At 38.5% G+C, this 14,970-nt stretch overlaps 1 protein-coding gene across 2 annotated transcripts in view; it reads left to right on the top strand.

The window, feature by feature from the left end:
• The window catches only part of nup43 (nucleoporin 43kDa), a 28,182-nt gene extending 14,508 nt beyond the window's left edge, over nucleotides 1-13,674 (top strand). The window contains exons 6-9 of one of the 2 annotated variants that reach the window (XM_012962968.2): nucleotides 4,521-4,672; nucleotides 7,537-7,601; nucleotides 11,585-11,701; nucleotides 13,369-13,674. In XM_012962968.2, coding sequence (XP_012818422.1) covers nucleotides 4,521-4,672; nucleotides 7,537-7,601; nucleotides 11,585-11,701; nucleotides 13,369-13,407 — 373 coding nt within the window. In that variant the 3' untranslated portion in view covers nucleotides 13,408-13,674. 2 annotated transcript variants of the gene reach the window in all.
• The last annotated feature ends 1,296 nt before the right edge of the window (nucleotides 13,675-14,970 follow it).

Raw genomic sequence — 14,970 nt, 5'->3', positions numbered from 1 at the left:
TTTACATACAGTAGATTTTCAATTGGTTTCAAGTCGGGTGATTGACTGGGACATTCTAAAAGATTTATTTTCTTTCTCTGAAACTAATTGAGATCCTTAGCTGTGTGTTTGGGGTCATTGTGCATCTTGCTGAAATGTCCAGCATCTTCAGCATCCTGCTAGATGGCAGCAGATTATTAAATGAAATCTGATATTAGCATATACAGTGGTGTGAAAAACTATTTGCCCCCTTCCTGATTTCTTATTCTTTTGCATGTTTGTCACACTTAAATGTTTCTGCTCATGAAAAACCGTTAACTATTAGTCAAAGATAACATAATTGAACACAAAATGCAGTTTTTAAATGAAGGTTTATGGTATTAAGGGAGAAAAAAAACTCCAAATCTACATGGCCCTGTGTGAAAAAGTGATTGCCCCCCTTGTTAAAAAATAACTTAACTGTGGTTTATCACACCTGAGTTCAATTTCTGTAGTCACCCCCAAACCTGATTACTGCCACACCTGTTTCAATCAAGAAATCACTTAAATAGGAGCTACCTGACACAGAGAAGTAGACCAAAAGCACCTCAAAAGCTAGACATCATGCCAAGATCCAAAGAAATTCAGGAACAAATGAGAACAAAAGTAATTGAGATCTATCAGTCTGGTAAAGGTTATAAAGCCATTTCTAAAGCTTTGGGACTCCAGCGAACCACAGTGAGAGCCATTATCCACAAATGGCAAAAACATGGAACAGTGGTGAACCTTCCCAGGAGTGGCCGGCCGACCAAAATTACCCCAAGAGCGCAGAGACAACTCATCCGAGAGGCCACAAAAGACCCCAGGACAACATCTAAAGAACTGCAGGCCTCACTTGCCTCAATTAAGGTCAGTGTTCACGACTCCACCATAAGAAAGAGACTGGGCAAAAACCACCTGCATGGCAGATTTCCAAGGCGCAAACCACTTTTAAGCAAAAAGAACATTAAGGCTCGTCTCAATTTTGCTAAAAAACATCTCAATGATTGCCAAGACTTTTGGAAAAATACCTTGTGGACCGACGAGACAGAAGTTGAACTTTTTGGAAGGTGTGTGTCCCGTTACATCTGGCGTAAAAGTAACACAGCATTTCAGAAAAAGAACATCATACCAACAGTAAAATATGGTGGTGGTAGTGTGATGGTCTGGGGTTGTTTTGCTGCTTCAGGACCTGGAAGGTTTGCTGTGATAGATGGAACCATGAATTCTACTGTCTACCAAAAAATCCTGAAGGAGAATGTCCGGCCATCTATTTGTCAACTCAAGCTGAAGCGATCTTGGGTGCTGCAGCAGAACAATGACCCAAAACACACCAGCAAATCCACCTCTGAATGGCTGAAGAAAAACAAAATAAAGACTTTGGAGTGGCCTAGTCAAAGTCCTGACCTGAATCCTATTGAGATGTTGTGGCATGACCTTAAAAAGGCGGTTCATGCTAGAAAACCCTCAAATAAAGCTGAATTACAACAATTCTGCAAAGATGAGTGGGCCAAAATTCCTCCAGAGCGCTGTAAAAGACTCGTTGCAAGTTATCGCAAACGCTTGATTGCAGTTATTGCTGCTAAGGGTGGCCCAACCAGTTATTAGGTTCAGGGGGCAATTACTTTTTCACACAGGGCCATGTAGGTTTGGATTTTTTTTCTCCCTAAATAATAAAAACCCTCATTTAAAAACTGCATTTTGTGTTTACTTGTGTTATCTTTGACTTATAGTTAAATGTGTTTGATGATCAGAAACATTTTGTGTGACAAACATGCAAAAGAATAAGAAATCAGGAAGGGGGCAAATAGTTTTTCACACCACTGTATGTGCAGTGTTCTTTTCCCCTCCAAAAGTGGTATGTGCAATGATATCCAAAGAGTTTTATTTTGGTCTCATCTGACCAGATTATATTCTCCCAGAATTTCATTGGCTTGTCCGAATGCTGTGCAGCAAAGGAACAGTTCAGTGTAAAAATGAAACTGGGTAAAATAGACTGTGCAAAATAAAATAATATAATGTACAATAAAATTGTAATATAGTTAGGCCAAAATGTAATCTATAAAGGCTGGAGTGACCAGATGTCTAACATAATGGCCAGAACTCTACTTCCTGCTTTCAGCTCTCTAACCTCTTAGTTAGTCAGTGACTCTAGGGGGGCCACATGGGACATAACTGTTACTTTGTGAGCATGCAGGTCAGATTCAAATGCAAATTAACTGAACAGGTATGTCCAATATGGCTCCCCTCAAGTCACTGATTGGTTACTGACTGCTAAAAGCTTAGAGAGCTGTAAAGTAGGAAGTAGTGTTATGGCCATTATGTTAGACATCTGCCCACTCCAACCTTTATAGATTAATTTTTTCCCAACTAACTATATTGAATACATTTTTTATTTTGCGCAGTCTTTTTTGCCATTTTCATTTTTACACTGAACTGCTTCTTTAAACGAGGTTCAGAATGCTTTTTCTTCAGCAGTGGAGTCTTGTGCGGTGAGGCCATGACGGTTTAGTGCATTACTTATTGTTTTCTTTGAAACGACTGTACCTCAGCAAATGATCCTTGGCTCTTGGACAACTCTTCTGATTATTGTTTTGATTCCTTTATCAGAAATCTGACAACTGTGCTCACTGGAACATTCAGAAGCTTAGAAATATGTCTATAACCAATGCCATCAGTATGTTTTGCAACAATAAGGTTGCAAAGGTCTTGAGAAAGCTGTTTGCTTTTACCCATCATGAGGTGCTTCTTGTGTGATACCTTGGTAATGAGAAACCTTTTTATAGGCCATCAATTAGGACTAAACCAATAGGGGCAGGATTGCTTTCTAAATACTGACAGATTTCAGCAGGTTTCTTGGCTTTCCATGCCTTTTTGTACCTCATTTTCTTCATGTGTTCAATACTTATTCCCTGCGTCATTCCACTTTATTACAAATAACTTAATTTAAATACTTATTTGTTTTGATTTCTTTGTATGTGTGGATTACTTGGGTTGTTAGCAATATCTGGTGAACATTTCATGCCAATAGCCCCATTAGAAATATATTTACTGAGAAAAACGTTGACGTGTTCAATACTTATTTTCCGTGCTGTATATTATTTCTTGGCAACAATAGTGGCATTTGACCCTGTGTATTGTCTTGAGTAAGAACTAAATCCTTTGTATTCAGCTTTGCTGTTATTAAAGGGCTGTTATTTATATATTGGCTGGGCATAGGTACAGACAGCATTTATATATAATTCCTATAACAACACTGAAATAAACTCCTTTAGCTATTGTACTGATATTAATGCATATGTATATTTTTTTTAAAAAAGGTAATGGGGAAGGGGGTTGGCAAGAAAACTTTTCCCCATCCCTACAGATATCCAGGCATCAAAATCAAATCACCAGTAGTTGTAAATGTAGAAGATGCATGTGCCACCCATGTGACTGTTCAATTTTCACCTGTTTTTTTCAGTATGTCCTGCTTGTTGTGGAAATCATTGTTTTCACCAAAATCAAATAGCCCAATAAATGGTTAAACTGTAGTCATTGGGAAAGCTTTTCTTTTTTCCATTGCCCTTTTAGAAATATATATGCAGTAATATTTTCGGCAAGCGGAAAAGTGCTTGCCGAAAATACCGCCATCCGCCTCCTACCTGTGCCTGAATGAATGAGATACGCTCCGGTGCAGGCACCTGTAGCCGAAATACGCATAAAAACACAAGACAATACAAAGTGTCTGCACCCAAGCGTAATCCATTCTTTCGGGTGCAGGCACAGGTAGGAGGCGGATGGCACCTCGTCTGACATTAGCCTTATATCCTAATCTTAATTGTTGAACTACTGTATTATGTGTAGGGTATTGTTACATCTAAGTTGGAGGTCCCCAAACTATTTTTCACCTGTGAACCACATTTAAATGTCAAAAAAGTTGGAGAGCAAAACAAGCAGGCAGGAAGTTCCTGGGGGTGGTAAATAAGGTCTGTGATTGGCTATTGGTAGCCCATGTGCTCTGTTTGGTAGTACTCATTTTTTTTTTTTTTTTTTGAGAATAAAGCTTGCCTTCAATCCAGGAATTAAAAAATAAGCACCTGCTTTGAGGCCATTGGGAGCAACATCCATGGGTTGGTGAGCAACATGTAGCTCATGAGCCGCTGCTTGGGGGATCACTGATCTAAGTGAATGCATTCTATGGTTGGAGATGTTTTAGCTATTTTCTATTGCTTTTATGTGTAAATGCTTAAATTGGTTGAGTTTTGCATACATGGTTTAATTCTGTTAAAGCTCTCCGAGCCGACCACCCTAAATGTACATACTCTAGTTACAGTTAACTTAGGGTATACTATAGGACCTTATACCTCTAAAGACTGTTCCTCCAATTGATAATAGCTTAGTTATCTTGAACTTGTTTTTAGAGTGGGGAGTCCCAATAATTCCTTTAAGGAGGGCCTATGTTAACTTTTTGCAGATTCCATTTGTTATTAATTGTCAGTATTTCACACATGGTCTCTCTCTCTCTCTCTCCTGTTTAACAGAACTGGTGAAAGAGTTCCTCTGCATTGTGTCGACCGTCATCCTAACCAACAGCATGTTGTGGCAACAGGGGGACAGGATGGCATGCTGTGCATCTGGGATGTCAGACATGGCAAAATGCCAATGTCTCTGCTTAATGCTCATAAAGCAGAAAGTAAGAGAGGCTTCTCACCCACAATGCAAACTCTAAATAATCATATACATATATTTGCAAACATCAGTGTAATGTAGTTGTGTGGGAATTGTATGCATAGTTATGGAAATGACAAACCTTATACCACTGAGAGTAATTTAAGGACAGGGCTAGATTTTTTTACCTGGGGATGCCAAAAATGTTAGGTACTCCTAAGTGAATTAAATCTTTTTCCCCTTAATTAGAGATAAAATATACTGCTGTGGGAAATAAACTAAGAGCGATGTGCTGACATATTACCACATTCGCAGGCATCCTCACCTTGGGCTTGTGCAGTACAGTAAGATTTTCTGGTTTTACTTGCTCATACATTAGATTGTTTTTATTGCCCTATAGGGGTGAGGAAGAATGACTGACCCCAAAAAAAGTTTCTTCCTTTTAACTCTTTTACTGCCAGTAAAAGGGCTTAAACGCCAACGACGTGTCTCATACGTCGTTGGCCTTTAAGCGCTGCTCTCTGCAGCGGCGGCATGTGCCGCCGCTGCAGAGAGCTTCTAACAATGACAGCCCCCCTGGGCAATGTGCCAGGGGGGCTGTCATGAGGGTCCTGCGATCGATCGGGTCGCAGGACCCTCCAGGAAGCAGCTTCCTCCTTCCCCCCCAGCGCCGGCCCAACTGAGCAAGGAGCGATCGGGTCTTCAGGACAGGTAAGGACTTTTTTTTTTTCTTGCATTTACACACCATTTACACACTTAGACACACATTTACATACATTTATACACACTTACATACATTTACACACACTTACAGCACACATTTTAGCATTTTTTTTTTTTCATTTTTCACACTTTTATACACTTATTTACACTCATATACACACTTACACACTATCACACAACTTTTACACATGTACACACATGTATACACAAACACTTTGGTTTTTTTTTGTTTTGTTTTTTTTTCATTTTACCACTTTGTTTTTATTTTCTTTTACCTAAAAACTGTTTATTTTGACAGCGTAACTATTGGATCAGATATTCTGACCACTAATTACACTGTCATGTAACTTATTTTGTTGTTTCACTGATTTGCACAATTTTTGTGGTTTTATCACATTTTATCCCTCTATAAGTGCTCCTGATCTGTTTTTAGCGTAGCTTTGCCAGGTGTAACTTTGGTGTACAAAAATAACTTTGCCTATTTTGAATTCATCAGAATGTGTACTTTCCAAAAATATATGGTTTTCTGGGGGTCACTGCATAGTTAGGGGGGTTACTGCACATAATACACTGACAGGGGGCTCTGTGTGCAAAAGCTGAGCTGGCAGGCGAGAAATCCTTATGCGCTATTTTCATTTTGGGTTCAGTACATACCGCAGACTTTGGTATATCTATGCATATTGGGCATCAAACTGTTCAGTAGACCTTAGGTGTTCCTATTTGGGGTGACTTGCCTTTGTACGCAAGAAATTGTGTGAGATAAATGCGGCAAATTGCTACATTTTTAGGCGATTTTCTGAAATGTCATAAAAACCAATAACTTTAGGAAAGCTCTGCAGATTGGTACTTTGGTGTAGAAAGGACTCTTTACCCTTGTTGGATTTGTCAGAATGTGTACTTTCCAAAAATATATGGTTTTGTGGGGGTCACTGTATAGTTAGGGGAAGTTTTGGCACATAATACACTGACAGGGGGCTCTGTGTGCAAAAGCTGAGTTGGCAGGCGAGAAATCCTTATGCGCTATTTTCATTTTGGGTTCAGTACATACCGCAGACTTTGGTATATCTATGCATATTGGGCATCAAACTGTTCAGCAGACCATGGGTGTTCCTTTTTGGGGTGATTTGTCTTTATCTGATCTTTATCAAGAAATTGTGAGAGATAAATGCAGCAAATTGCAACATTTTTATGCGATTTTCGAAATGTCATATAAATCTGCAAACTTAGGAAAGCTTTACAGCTTGGTACTTTGAAGCAAGAAGAAATGATTACCCATTATAGATTCGGGGGGATATGTACTTTCCAAAAATATATGGCTTTCTGGGGTGAATGTACTTTTTTTGTAGCATTATCCCACATAAAGGATGTAAATGTGTTGATTTTGCAGGAGCTGAAATGATAGATCATATGGGGGTATGTACCCATTGGGGCCCCTACATGCCACATACTTAGGTAAACCTATACATATTGGGCATCAAACTGTCCAGTGGACCCCTGGCGTTCAAATTTAGGGTGTTTTATCTTGGTACCTAACACTATGCGGGAGATAAGATGCTGCAAAGTGGAAGCTTTGAGGGGATTTTTGGAAATGTCATCAAAATTGCTAACTTTAGAAAAGCTGTGCGGCTTGGTACTTTGGAGTAGAAAGACATGGGTACCCATTTTAGATTCGGGGGAATGTGTACTTTCCAAAAATATATGACTTTCTGGGGTGAGCGTACTTTTTTGTAGCTTTATCCCACATATAATGATGTAAATGTGTTGATTTTGCAGGAGCTGAAATGACAGAAATGACAGTATATATGGGGGTATGTTCACATTGGGGCCCCTACATGCCACATACTTAGGTAAACCTATACATATTGGGCATCAAACTGTTCAGTGGACCCCTGGCGTTCAAATTCATGGTGTTTTATCTTGGTACCTAATGCTATGTGGGAGATAAGATGCTGCAAAGTGGAAGCTTTGAGGGGATTTTTGGAAATGTCATCAAAATTGCTAACTTTAGAAAAGCTGTGCGGCTTGGTACTTTGGAGTAGAAAGACATGGGTACCCATTTTAGATTCGGGGGGATGTGTACTTTCCAAAAATATGACTTTCTGGGGTGAGCATACTTTTTACTAGCTTTATCCCACATATAATGATGTAAATGTGTTGATTTTGCAGAAGCTGAAATGACAGAAATGACAGTTCATATGGGGTATGTTCACATTGGGGCCCCTACATGCCAGGTAAACCTATACATATTGGGCATCAAACTGTTCAGTGGACCCCAGGCATTCATATTTAGGGTGTTTTATTTGGTTACTTTATGACCTGTAGGAGATAAGATACTATAGACTGGAAGCTTTGAATTTGATTTTTAAAAAAAATCACAAATTTTACATAGTAACATAGTAACATAGTAACATAGTAAGTTGGGTTGAAAAAAGACATACGTCCATCAAGTTCAACCATAATGCCTATATATAACCTGCCTAACTACTAGTTGATCCAGAGGAAGGCAAAAAACCCCATCTGAAGCCTCTCTAATTTGCCACAGAGGGGAAAAAATTCCTTCCTGACTCCAAGATGGCAATCGGACCAGTCCCTGGATCAACTAGTACTAAGAGCTATCTCCCATAACCCTGTATTCCCTCACTTGCTAAGAATCCATCCAGCCCCTTCTTAAAGTTATATAATGTATCAGCCAGCACGACTGATTCGGGGAGGGAATTCCAGAACCTCACAGCTCTCACTGTAAAAAAGTTTTGATAAAAACCAATAACTTTAGGAAAGCATTGCGACTTGATAGTTTGGAGTAGACACACAGTTGTGCCTATTCTGAATTCCCCAGAATCTGTTCTTTCCAAAAATGTACAATTTTCTGGGATAAACCTTCTGTTAGTGGAATTTTGGCCTTGAAATCCAAAGTATGCAGTTTTTTTGGAGCAGTGCTTTGGGAATTTGGTAATGTACTGCTGGGAGTTTTTGACCTATACAAGTGAGAAATCTCCATAAAACTATATATATTTGGTATTGGCACATTCAGGAGACATGGGACTTTCCAAATCAGTTGTATATTCGTGCATAAAATAATTTTTGTTTCTAGTATGTTTGATTATATTATGGAAAATTTTATTTTTTTTGCATTTTTAGACATTTAGAAGCCTATATCTTGTTACAGAATTGGAATTACACAAAAATTCTACCATATTTTGAAAGCTTAGGTTGTTCTGAAAAAAACGATATATTGTTTTCCTTGGTAAACTAAAAGTCCCCCCGAGGAAAGGCCCCTAAAGTGCAAAATGTTCAAAAACTGTCTGGCAATACAAGTTCTGCTTTGACCAAAATGGCTGGCAGTAAAAGGGTTAAAGTACATGTAAACACCAGAAACCAAAATTTAATCTAGTACAAGCCAGCTTCCTACGTACTCCTAGCAATGGCTCTTGGTGCTGATTTGGCGTTTGTCTTAAACACAAGCACTTTTTCATCTGGATTTGTAAACACATTCACATGAGTAGCAGCCAAAAGCATCCTCTTTATGACGCGGTTGACCACATGATGTCAGCGGTGTCATCAGTGACCCTGGAAGCCACACATGCTCCCCCCTCAAATGCGCGTATTTTATCTCTTCACCCTTGTGCTCAGTGCTTTTCGGTCATTTAAACAAGAAGGGAGCAAGAACTGCAGAGTGTACATATATGCAAATCCTTTACAAAGCACATGTAAGCAATATTCTGCAAGGATCAATCTATAGTACATTTATAACTACTATACTGTTCCACTCTATTCAATAGTATGCTTACTAGATTACTATTTTACGATAAATACCATCATATTGCTCATTCCTCCACTAACAGCATGAGCTCAAGATAACCTGTTTGCAGACAAAGTAAAAAGCTTGTTTGGAATGCAGAAAAGCAGTGTATTTGTGTCACATCCAGGAATATAACTAGACATCCTATATTTGATATAAAGAACTTTCTAGAGATCGTGGGTATTATTAACTAAAAAGGTATCAGGGGAAGAGGCTGTAACCAAAGTACAGTATATATTATAGTAACTCTGATATTAAATATCAGACTGGGATTACATGTATGAGTGGGATTATATACTTGGGAATGGGTGCGCATGTGTCTGGGATTACTTGTATTTGTGTTTACATGGGGTTGGGGAACCTTTGATATTTCAAGATTAAAATAATTTTGACATATTGATGTTTTTTCAGCAATCTTGTCAGTAGGAAAAAATATAATAAAGAGAAATTCACTAAAAAAAATGATTTTATTTAATTGTTTATCCGTCCATAAATTATATAGAAATATATTAATAAAATAAGATTACAAACAGAAAAGAAAACACAGAGGTAACATTTAATGCAGTAAGAGAATGTATGTCAATGATAAGGTTTGCTAAGTTACGTTAGGAAAAATAAAACTTTAAAGAGTCATCAGGCGTGTCTGGATATGCAAATGTCAATGATGATGTAGCAGATAGAAAATGGCCGCCTGGTTAAAGCAGCTCTTGGAATCAGGAAAATGGGACATTTTATGCTAACTGAGGTGGATCATACAGACAAAATGGTGCAGTTTGGGTGGGGAATATGTTTCCAACCTAAAGACATGAGTAGAATTTAAAAGACATGTAAACCCTATAAACACTTTAAAGTAGTAGTTCACATTTAAATAAACTTATAATATGTTATTGAATGTCCTATTTATAGCAACTTTTCAACTGGTCATTTACTTTTTTAAATGTATCTTTCTCTTCTGCTCATTAAAAGTTACCTATTGGTCATGTTGAAGGGGATGCTTTGTAAATAATTGTTACTTGAAGTCCCTTAATTATTCTGATCCCTGATTATTCTGGCAACCTGACTGTCTGTTCTCAACCTGTCAGTTATAGATTCTAATGCTAACAGACTACATCTGCATAAAAATGGCAGCCCCCTCATAGAGGAACATGGGGGGGATCAGATCAGTTAATTTAAAAGCATATGGCAAATACATTTGTGGCAACATTATAAAAACCACGCAAAAGACAATGTTATGATATATGTAAAAAAAGGTTTAATTTCTGGTGTCTGTATGTCTTTTAAGTTTTCAAAAGGGGATCGCTGACCCTTGCAGCCAAAAATAATAATGCTTTGTGAGGCTAGAATTTTGTTATTGTTTATTATTTATCTTGCTATTCTGTTCCTTTTTGTTCATCTTCCAGTCTCTCGTTAAAGCCACTGCCTGGTTGCTAGGGTAAATTGGATTCTAACAAATATCTGCTAAAATTCCAAACTGGAGAGCTGCTCAAGAAAAAAACCCCTAAATATCTAAAGGAGAAGGAAAGGTACAATCAATGGGGGGTGTCACCTCCCATTGATGACAAGTACCCAGTGCAGAAAACTACATCTGTCATAGGTACCTGTGAGCCATCCTCTTCCTTCCGCTAAGAGGGCTGCCATATTTGTGCAGCAGTGGTCCGTTAGCATTATAAACTGACAGGTTGAGAAAGGACAGTCAGGTTTAGAAACTTCAAGTGAAAAATGATCAATATGACCTATAGATAACTTTTAATGTACATTAATATTTTGAAGAGTAGTTTTTTAAGTAAAGGATGCTTCACTTTAAAGGAAAAACAAAAGTAAAAGTCACTGAGGGATGCCAGTGACCATAATCACTTACCTGATATCAGACTAGTGCTGAAAACTGCACCAGCCCAGGGTACTTCTGTAGAAGCACCACATTATGCTTCTTTCTTCTCTTTTTACCCTGGGGCCAGTGTGCATGTGCTGAGTGAAAATCGGGCCTATTGCCTCCAAGTTTGGCTTCCTAATCTACTGCCAACCTGGGCCGGAGCCAAAGAGAAGAAATAAGCAGAGGAAGATGGCAACGAATAAGCTTCTACAGAAATACCCCAGGCTGGTGCAGTTTTGATCAGTAATGAGCACTGGCCCAGGGTCTGAGGATTTACTTTGTTTAAAATGAAGTATCTTTACTATGCTTTAAAGGACAATGAAAATTGGAAATAAGTTTTAAGTGTGTAGTTTCTCTTACTATGCCTTTGGTTAAGTACAGGTATTTAAATACAGGTTTTAAATGAAAATACAATTTCTCAAAGCATTACATTTATAAATATGGAGAATAAGTTAAATATTCTGTGAGTGCATTTAAGGCACTGTATCCTGCTGTTACTGGTTTCAGACATATATTGAAAAACATTTTTTTCCCTATATATGTAGTGTGGGAAGTACATTTCCATCCGTCAAACCCTGATCATTTGTTTACTTGCTCTGAGGATGGCTCTTTGTGGCACTGGGATGCATCAGCTGACACTGAAAAGCCTACCTTTCTCATTGGTGAGTTTACACAATTCATAATCAGTTAATGGTTGTATACTCGACATCAGTTTTGCCTTTTTTTACTTAAAACAACAGAATATGATGTAATTACATTTTGATTGTTATCTGAACAAAAATGTAACTTTTTTTAGATAAGGTATGGTGATCCAAATAACATAAAACAGTGCTGTCCAACTTCTGTGGTGCCAAGGGCCGGAATATTTCCGTCCTACATGGTGGAGGGCCGATAATGGAAGCCAGTTTTGACCATTCCCCTTTTTTAAACCACACCCACTTGAAACCACACCTATGTTATCACATGACCATACCCATATTAATGGCGGTAGTACAGCAAAAACCTGCCATACTCTGCCTTCCCTACCCTGCCTGTGTGTGCCATACTCTGCCTGCCCTATACTACCCGTGTGTGCCATACTCTGCCTGCCCTATGCTGCCTGTGTGTGCCATACTCTGCCTGCCCTATGCTGCCTGTGTGTGCCATACTCGGCCTGCCCTACCCTGCCTGTGTGTGCCATACTCTGCCTGCCCTATGCTACCTGTGTGTGCCATACTCTGCCTGCCCTACCCTGCCTGTGTGTGCCATACTCTGCCTGCCCTACCCTGCCTGTGTGTGCCATACTCTGCCTGTACTATGCTGCCTGTGTGTGCTATACTCTGTCTGCCCTACCCTGCCTGTGTGTGCCATACTCCATAAACATTCTTAAAGGAACAGTAAAGGCAAGAAATGAAAATGTATCAACATAATTAAAATATAATGTACTGTTGCACTGATAAAAGTTGTGTGTATGCCTTACAACTTCTATAATTTCTATAAATACCAGAAACTCTACTATAGTTTATATAAATACCCTGCTGTGTGGCTATGGGGGCAGCCATTTAAGCTGAAAAAAAGCAGAATAGGCGCAGGTTACAGAGCAGATAACAGATAAAACACCATTATATATACAGTACTTATCTGTTATCTGCTATGTAACCTTTGCCTTTTTTCCAGCTTAAATGGCTGCCCCCATAGCCACACAGCAGGGTATTTATATGAACTATAGTAGAGTCTCTGAAGAAAACTCACCAGTGTAAGCAGTGCAGGGCAACAGTATATTATATTTGAATTACTTAAAAAAAACTGATTTTTTTTTTTGCATTACTGTTTCTTTAAAACTCTCTGGGAGGTGGCTGATCACATGCTGATACGGAAACATTTTAGAACCCCTTGCCTCCGTGTGATGGTAACATTTTGGATTTCACAGCTTCTTCCAGTTCTTTCATGAGCGATCTCTTGCTTGGTGAACAGGGCACAGATAAACGGGATATTGTTTAAAGCTGAGAGACAAAGCTGTTGAAAACTGACATGTTCTTGTTTTACCATTACCATTTGTGTGTAAAAAGGTATCTAAAATAAAGACCTAACCCACTGGGTTTTAGGCTTTAGTTAATTGCAAATCCCCTTTGTAACATTGGCTTTACAGTAATTATGCAAGGTATCTAGTACATCATATAGGCATAAACTTTGATTCACCACCTATTTACTGAGTCTCTTCATTTATAGAAATGAACTTTTATGATTTTATAGTATAAACTAGATAAGTTAAAATACTAGAAATGAAAATAAATATTAATATTGAAACTAGAAAGATCACTTTATTTTTTTTTTTTACTTTTCTTTACAGGGGGAAGGAGCACCTTTAACATTTCACGTAGCAGTATAGCCCATACTAATGCTAATCAGTCCCTGGCTTGTGTTTGGCTTAGTACAGACCCTACTAAAGGCCATCTAGAAATCACCAACCTCTTGCCAAGCTCAACACTGTCTGTGAATAGTTTGGATGTTTTAGGGCAAAACCTTGTCTGTGGAACTGATGCAGAAGCAATTTATGTTACCAGAAGACTCTTTTCATAGCTTGGTTAAGTGCAGATTCTTTTCTAAATGTGTATAGCTTCTTCGTAATAAAAATGTCTATTATAAGTTTCATAAACACTGGCTAGTATCTATTCTTTCGATAGTGTTTCTATCACTTACACTCAATAATCCGTATATAGAAATAATACAGGATGACTTAACGTAATAACTGAAGGGCAAATGGCACATATGTTCGGGTGAGCTATTGATGCCAAGTGAAGTAACTCTATACTTTCTGTTTAAAATAATTTGCTTACTTGAGCCATGAGTTTTAAAATTGTATATTGCAGTATAGTAGATTTATAAACCAAACAATTCAGATGAATATAATAAAGGCCAATGCATGAAAACTTTAAATGTGAAATATCTAACCAGATATCACCTCTGATTAAATTCCTGGCTTAAGATATTGGCTACCCATTGTGCATAACTCTCCATACTTTTAATTTCTTTATACAGCAGAATATCCACTGTTTTTCGGGGGACCAAAAATGATCAAATCTGGGGAAATCCTTTATGCATTTATATATTAGTGAGGCCACAAAAATACAGTATAAAATGAGAGAAAATAATGTCAAAACACATCCGTTACGCTTCTCCAGCAGAATCCTCTATTAAAATTAATTTTTATGGGGCTAGCCATATTCATTTCCCAGGGTACCACAACTATGTGACCTGTGCTCCGATAAACTTTAGTCACACTTTACTGCTGAGCTGCAAGTTGAAGTTATCTGACCCCCCTCTCAGCAGCCAATCAGCAGAACAATGGGAAGTTAGCAAGATAGCAGCTCCCAGTAGATATCAGAATAGCACAAAATCTGGCTTGGGACTCCTCCAGTTACATCGGAGTAGGAGAAACAATAGGTTACCTGAAAGCAGTTGCTGGCCCTTCCTGAAAGCTCAGAATCTGGCATAATGCACTGAGATGGCTGCCTACATACCAATATTACAACTAAAAAAAATACAATACTGACCTATCTATACAATCACATACTTAAACCATATATACCAACAATACTTCATACTGTAGATTTTCGTATCACAAGAGCCTTGGATACAATGCTTGTTCAAGAACTCATCCAGGCCCCTTTTAAACATTCTTTAAGAGAATCTGCCATTACAACATCACTAGTAAGGGCATTCCCCAACCTCACTGCCCTCACAGTGAAAAACAACCTACGCTGCTTCAACTGGAAGTTCTGTTCCTCTAAAGGGGTGGCCTCTGGTGTGCTGTTTGGTTGGAAAAAGGAACATCCCCCTATCTGCCTATAATCCCCTCTAATTTACTTGTACAGAGTAATCATGTCCCCTCGCAAGCGCCTTTTTTCCCAGAGAAAACAACCCCAACCATGACAGTCTAACCTCATATCTT

Source organism: Xenopus tropicalis, chromosome 5 (genome assembly GCF_000004195.4).
Source record: "Xenopus tropicalis strain Nigerian chromosome 5, UCB_Xtro_10.0, whole genome shotgun sequence".
Lineage (NCBI taxonomy): Eukaryota > Metazoa > Chordata > Amphibia > Anura > Pipidae > Xenopus > Xenopus tropicalis.
This window is presented reverse-complemented; position numbering and strand designations above follow the sequence as displayed.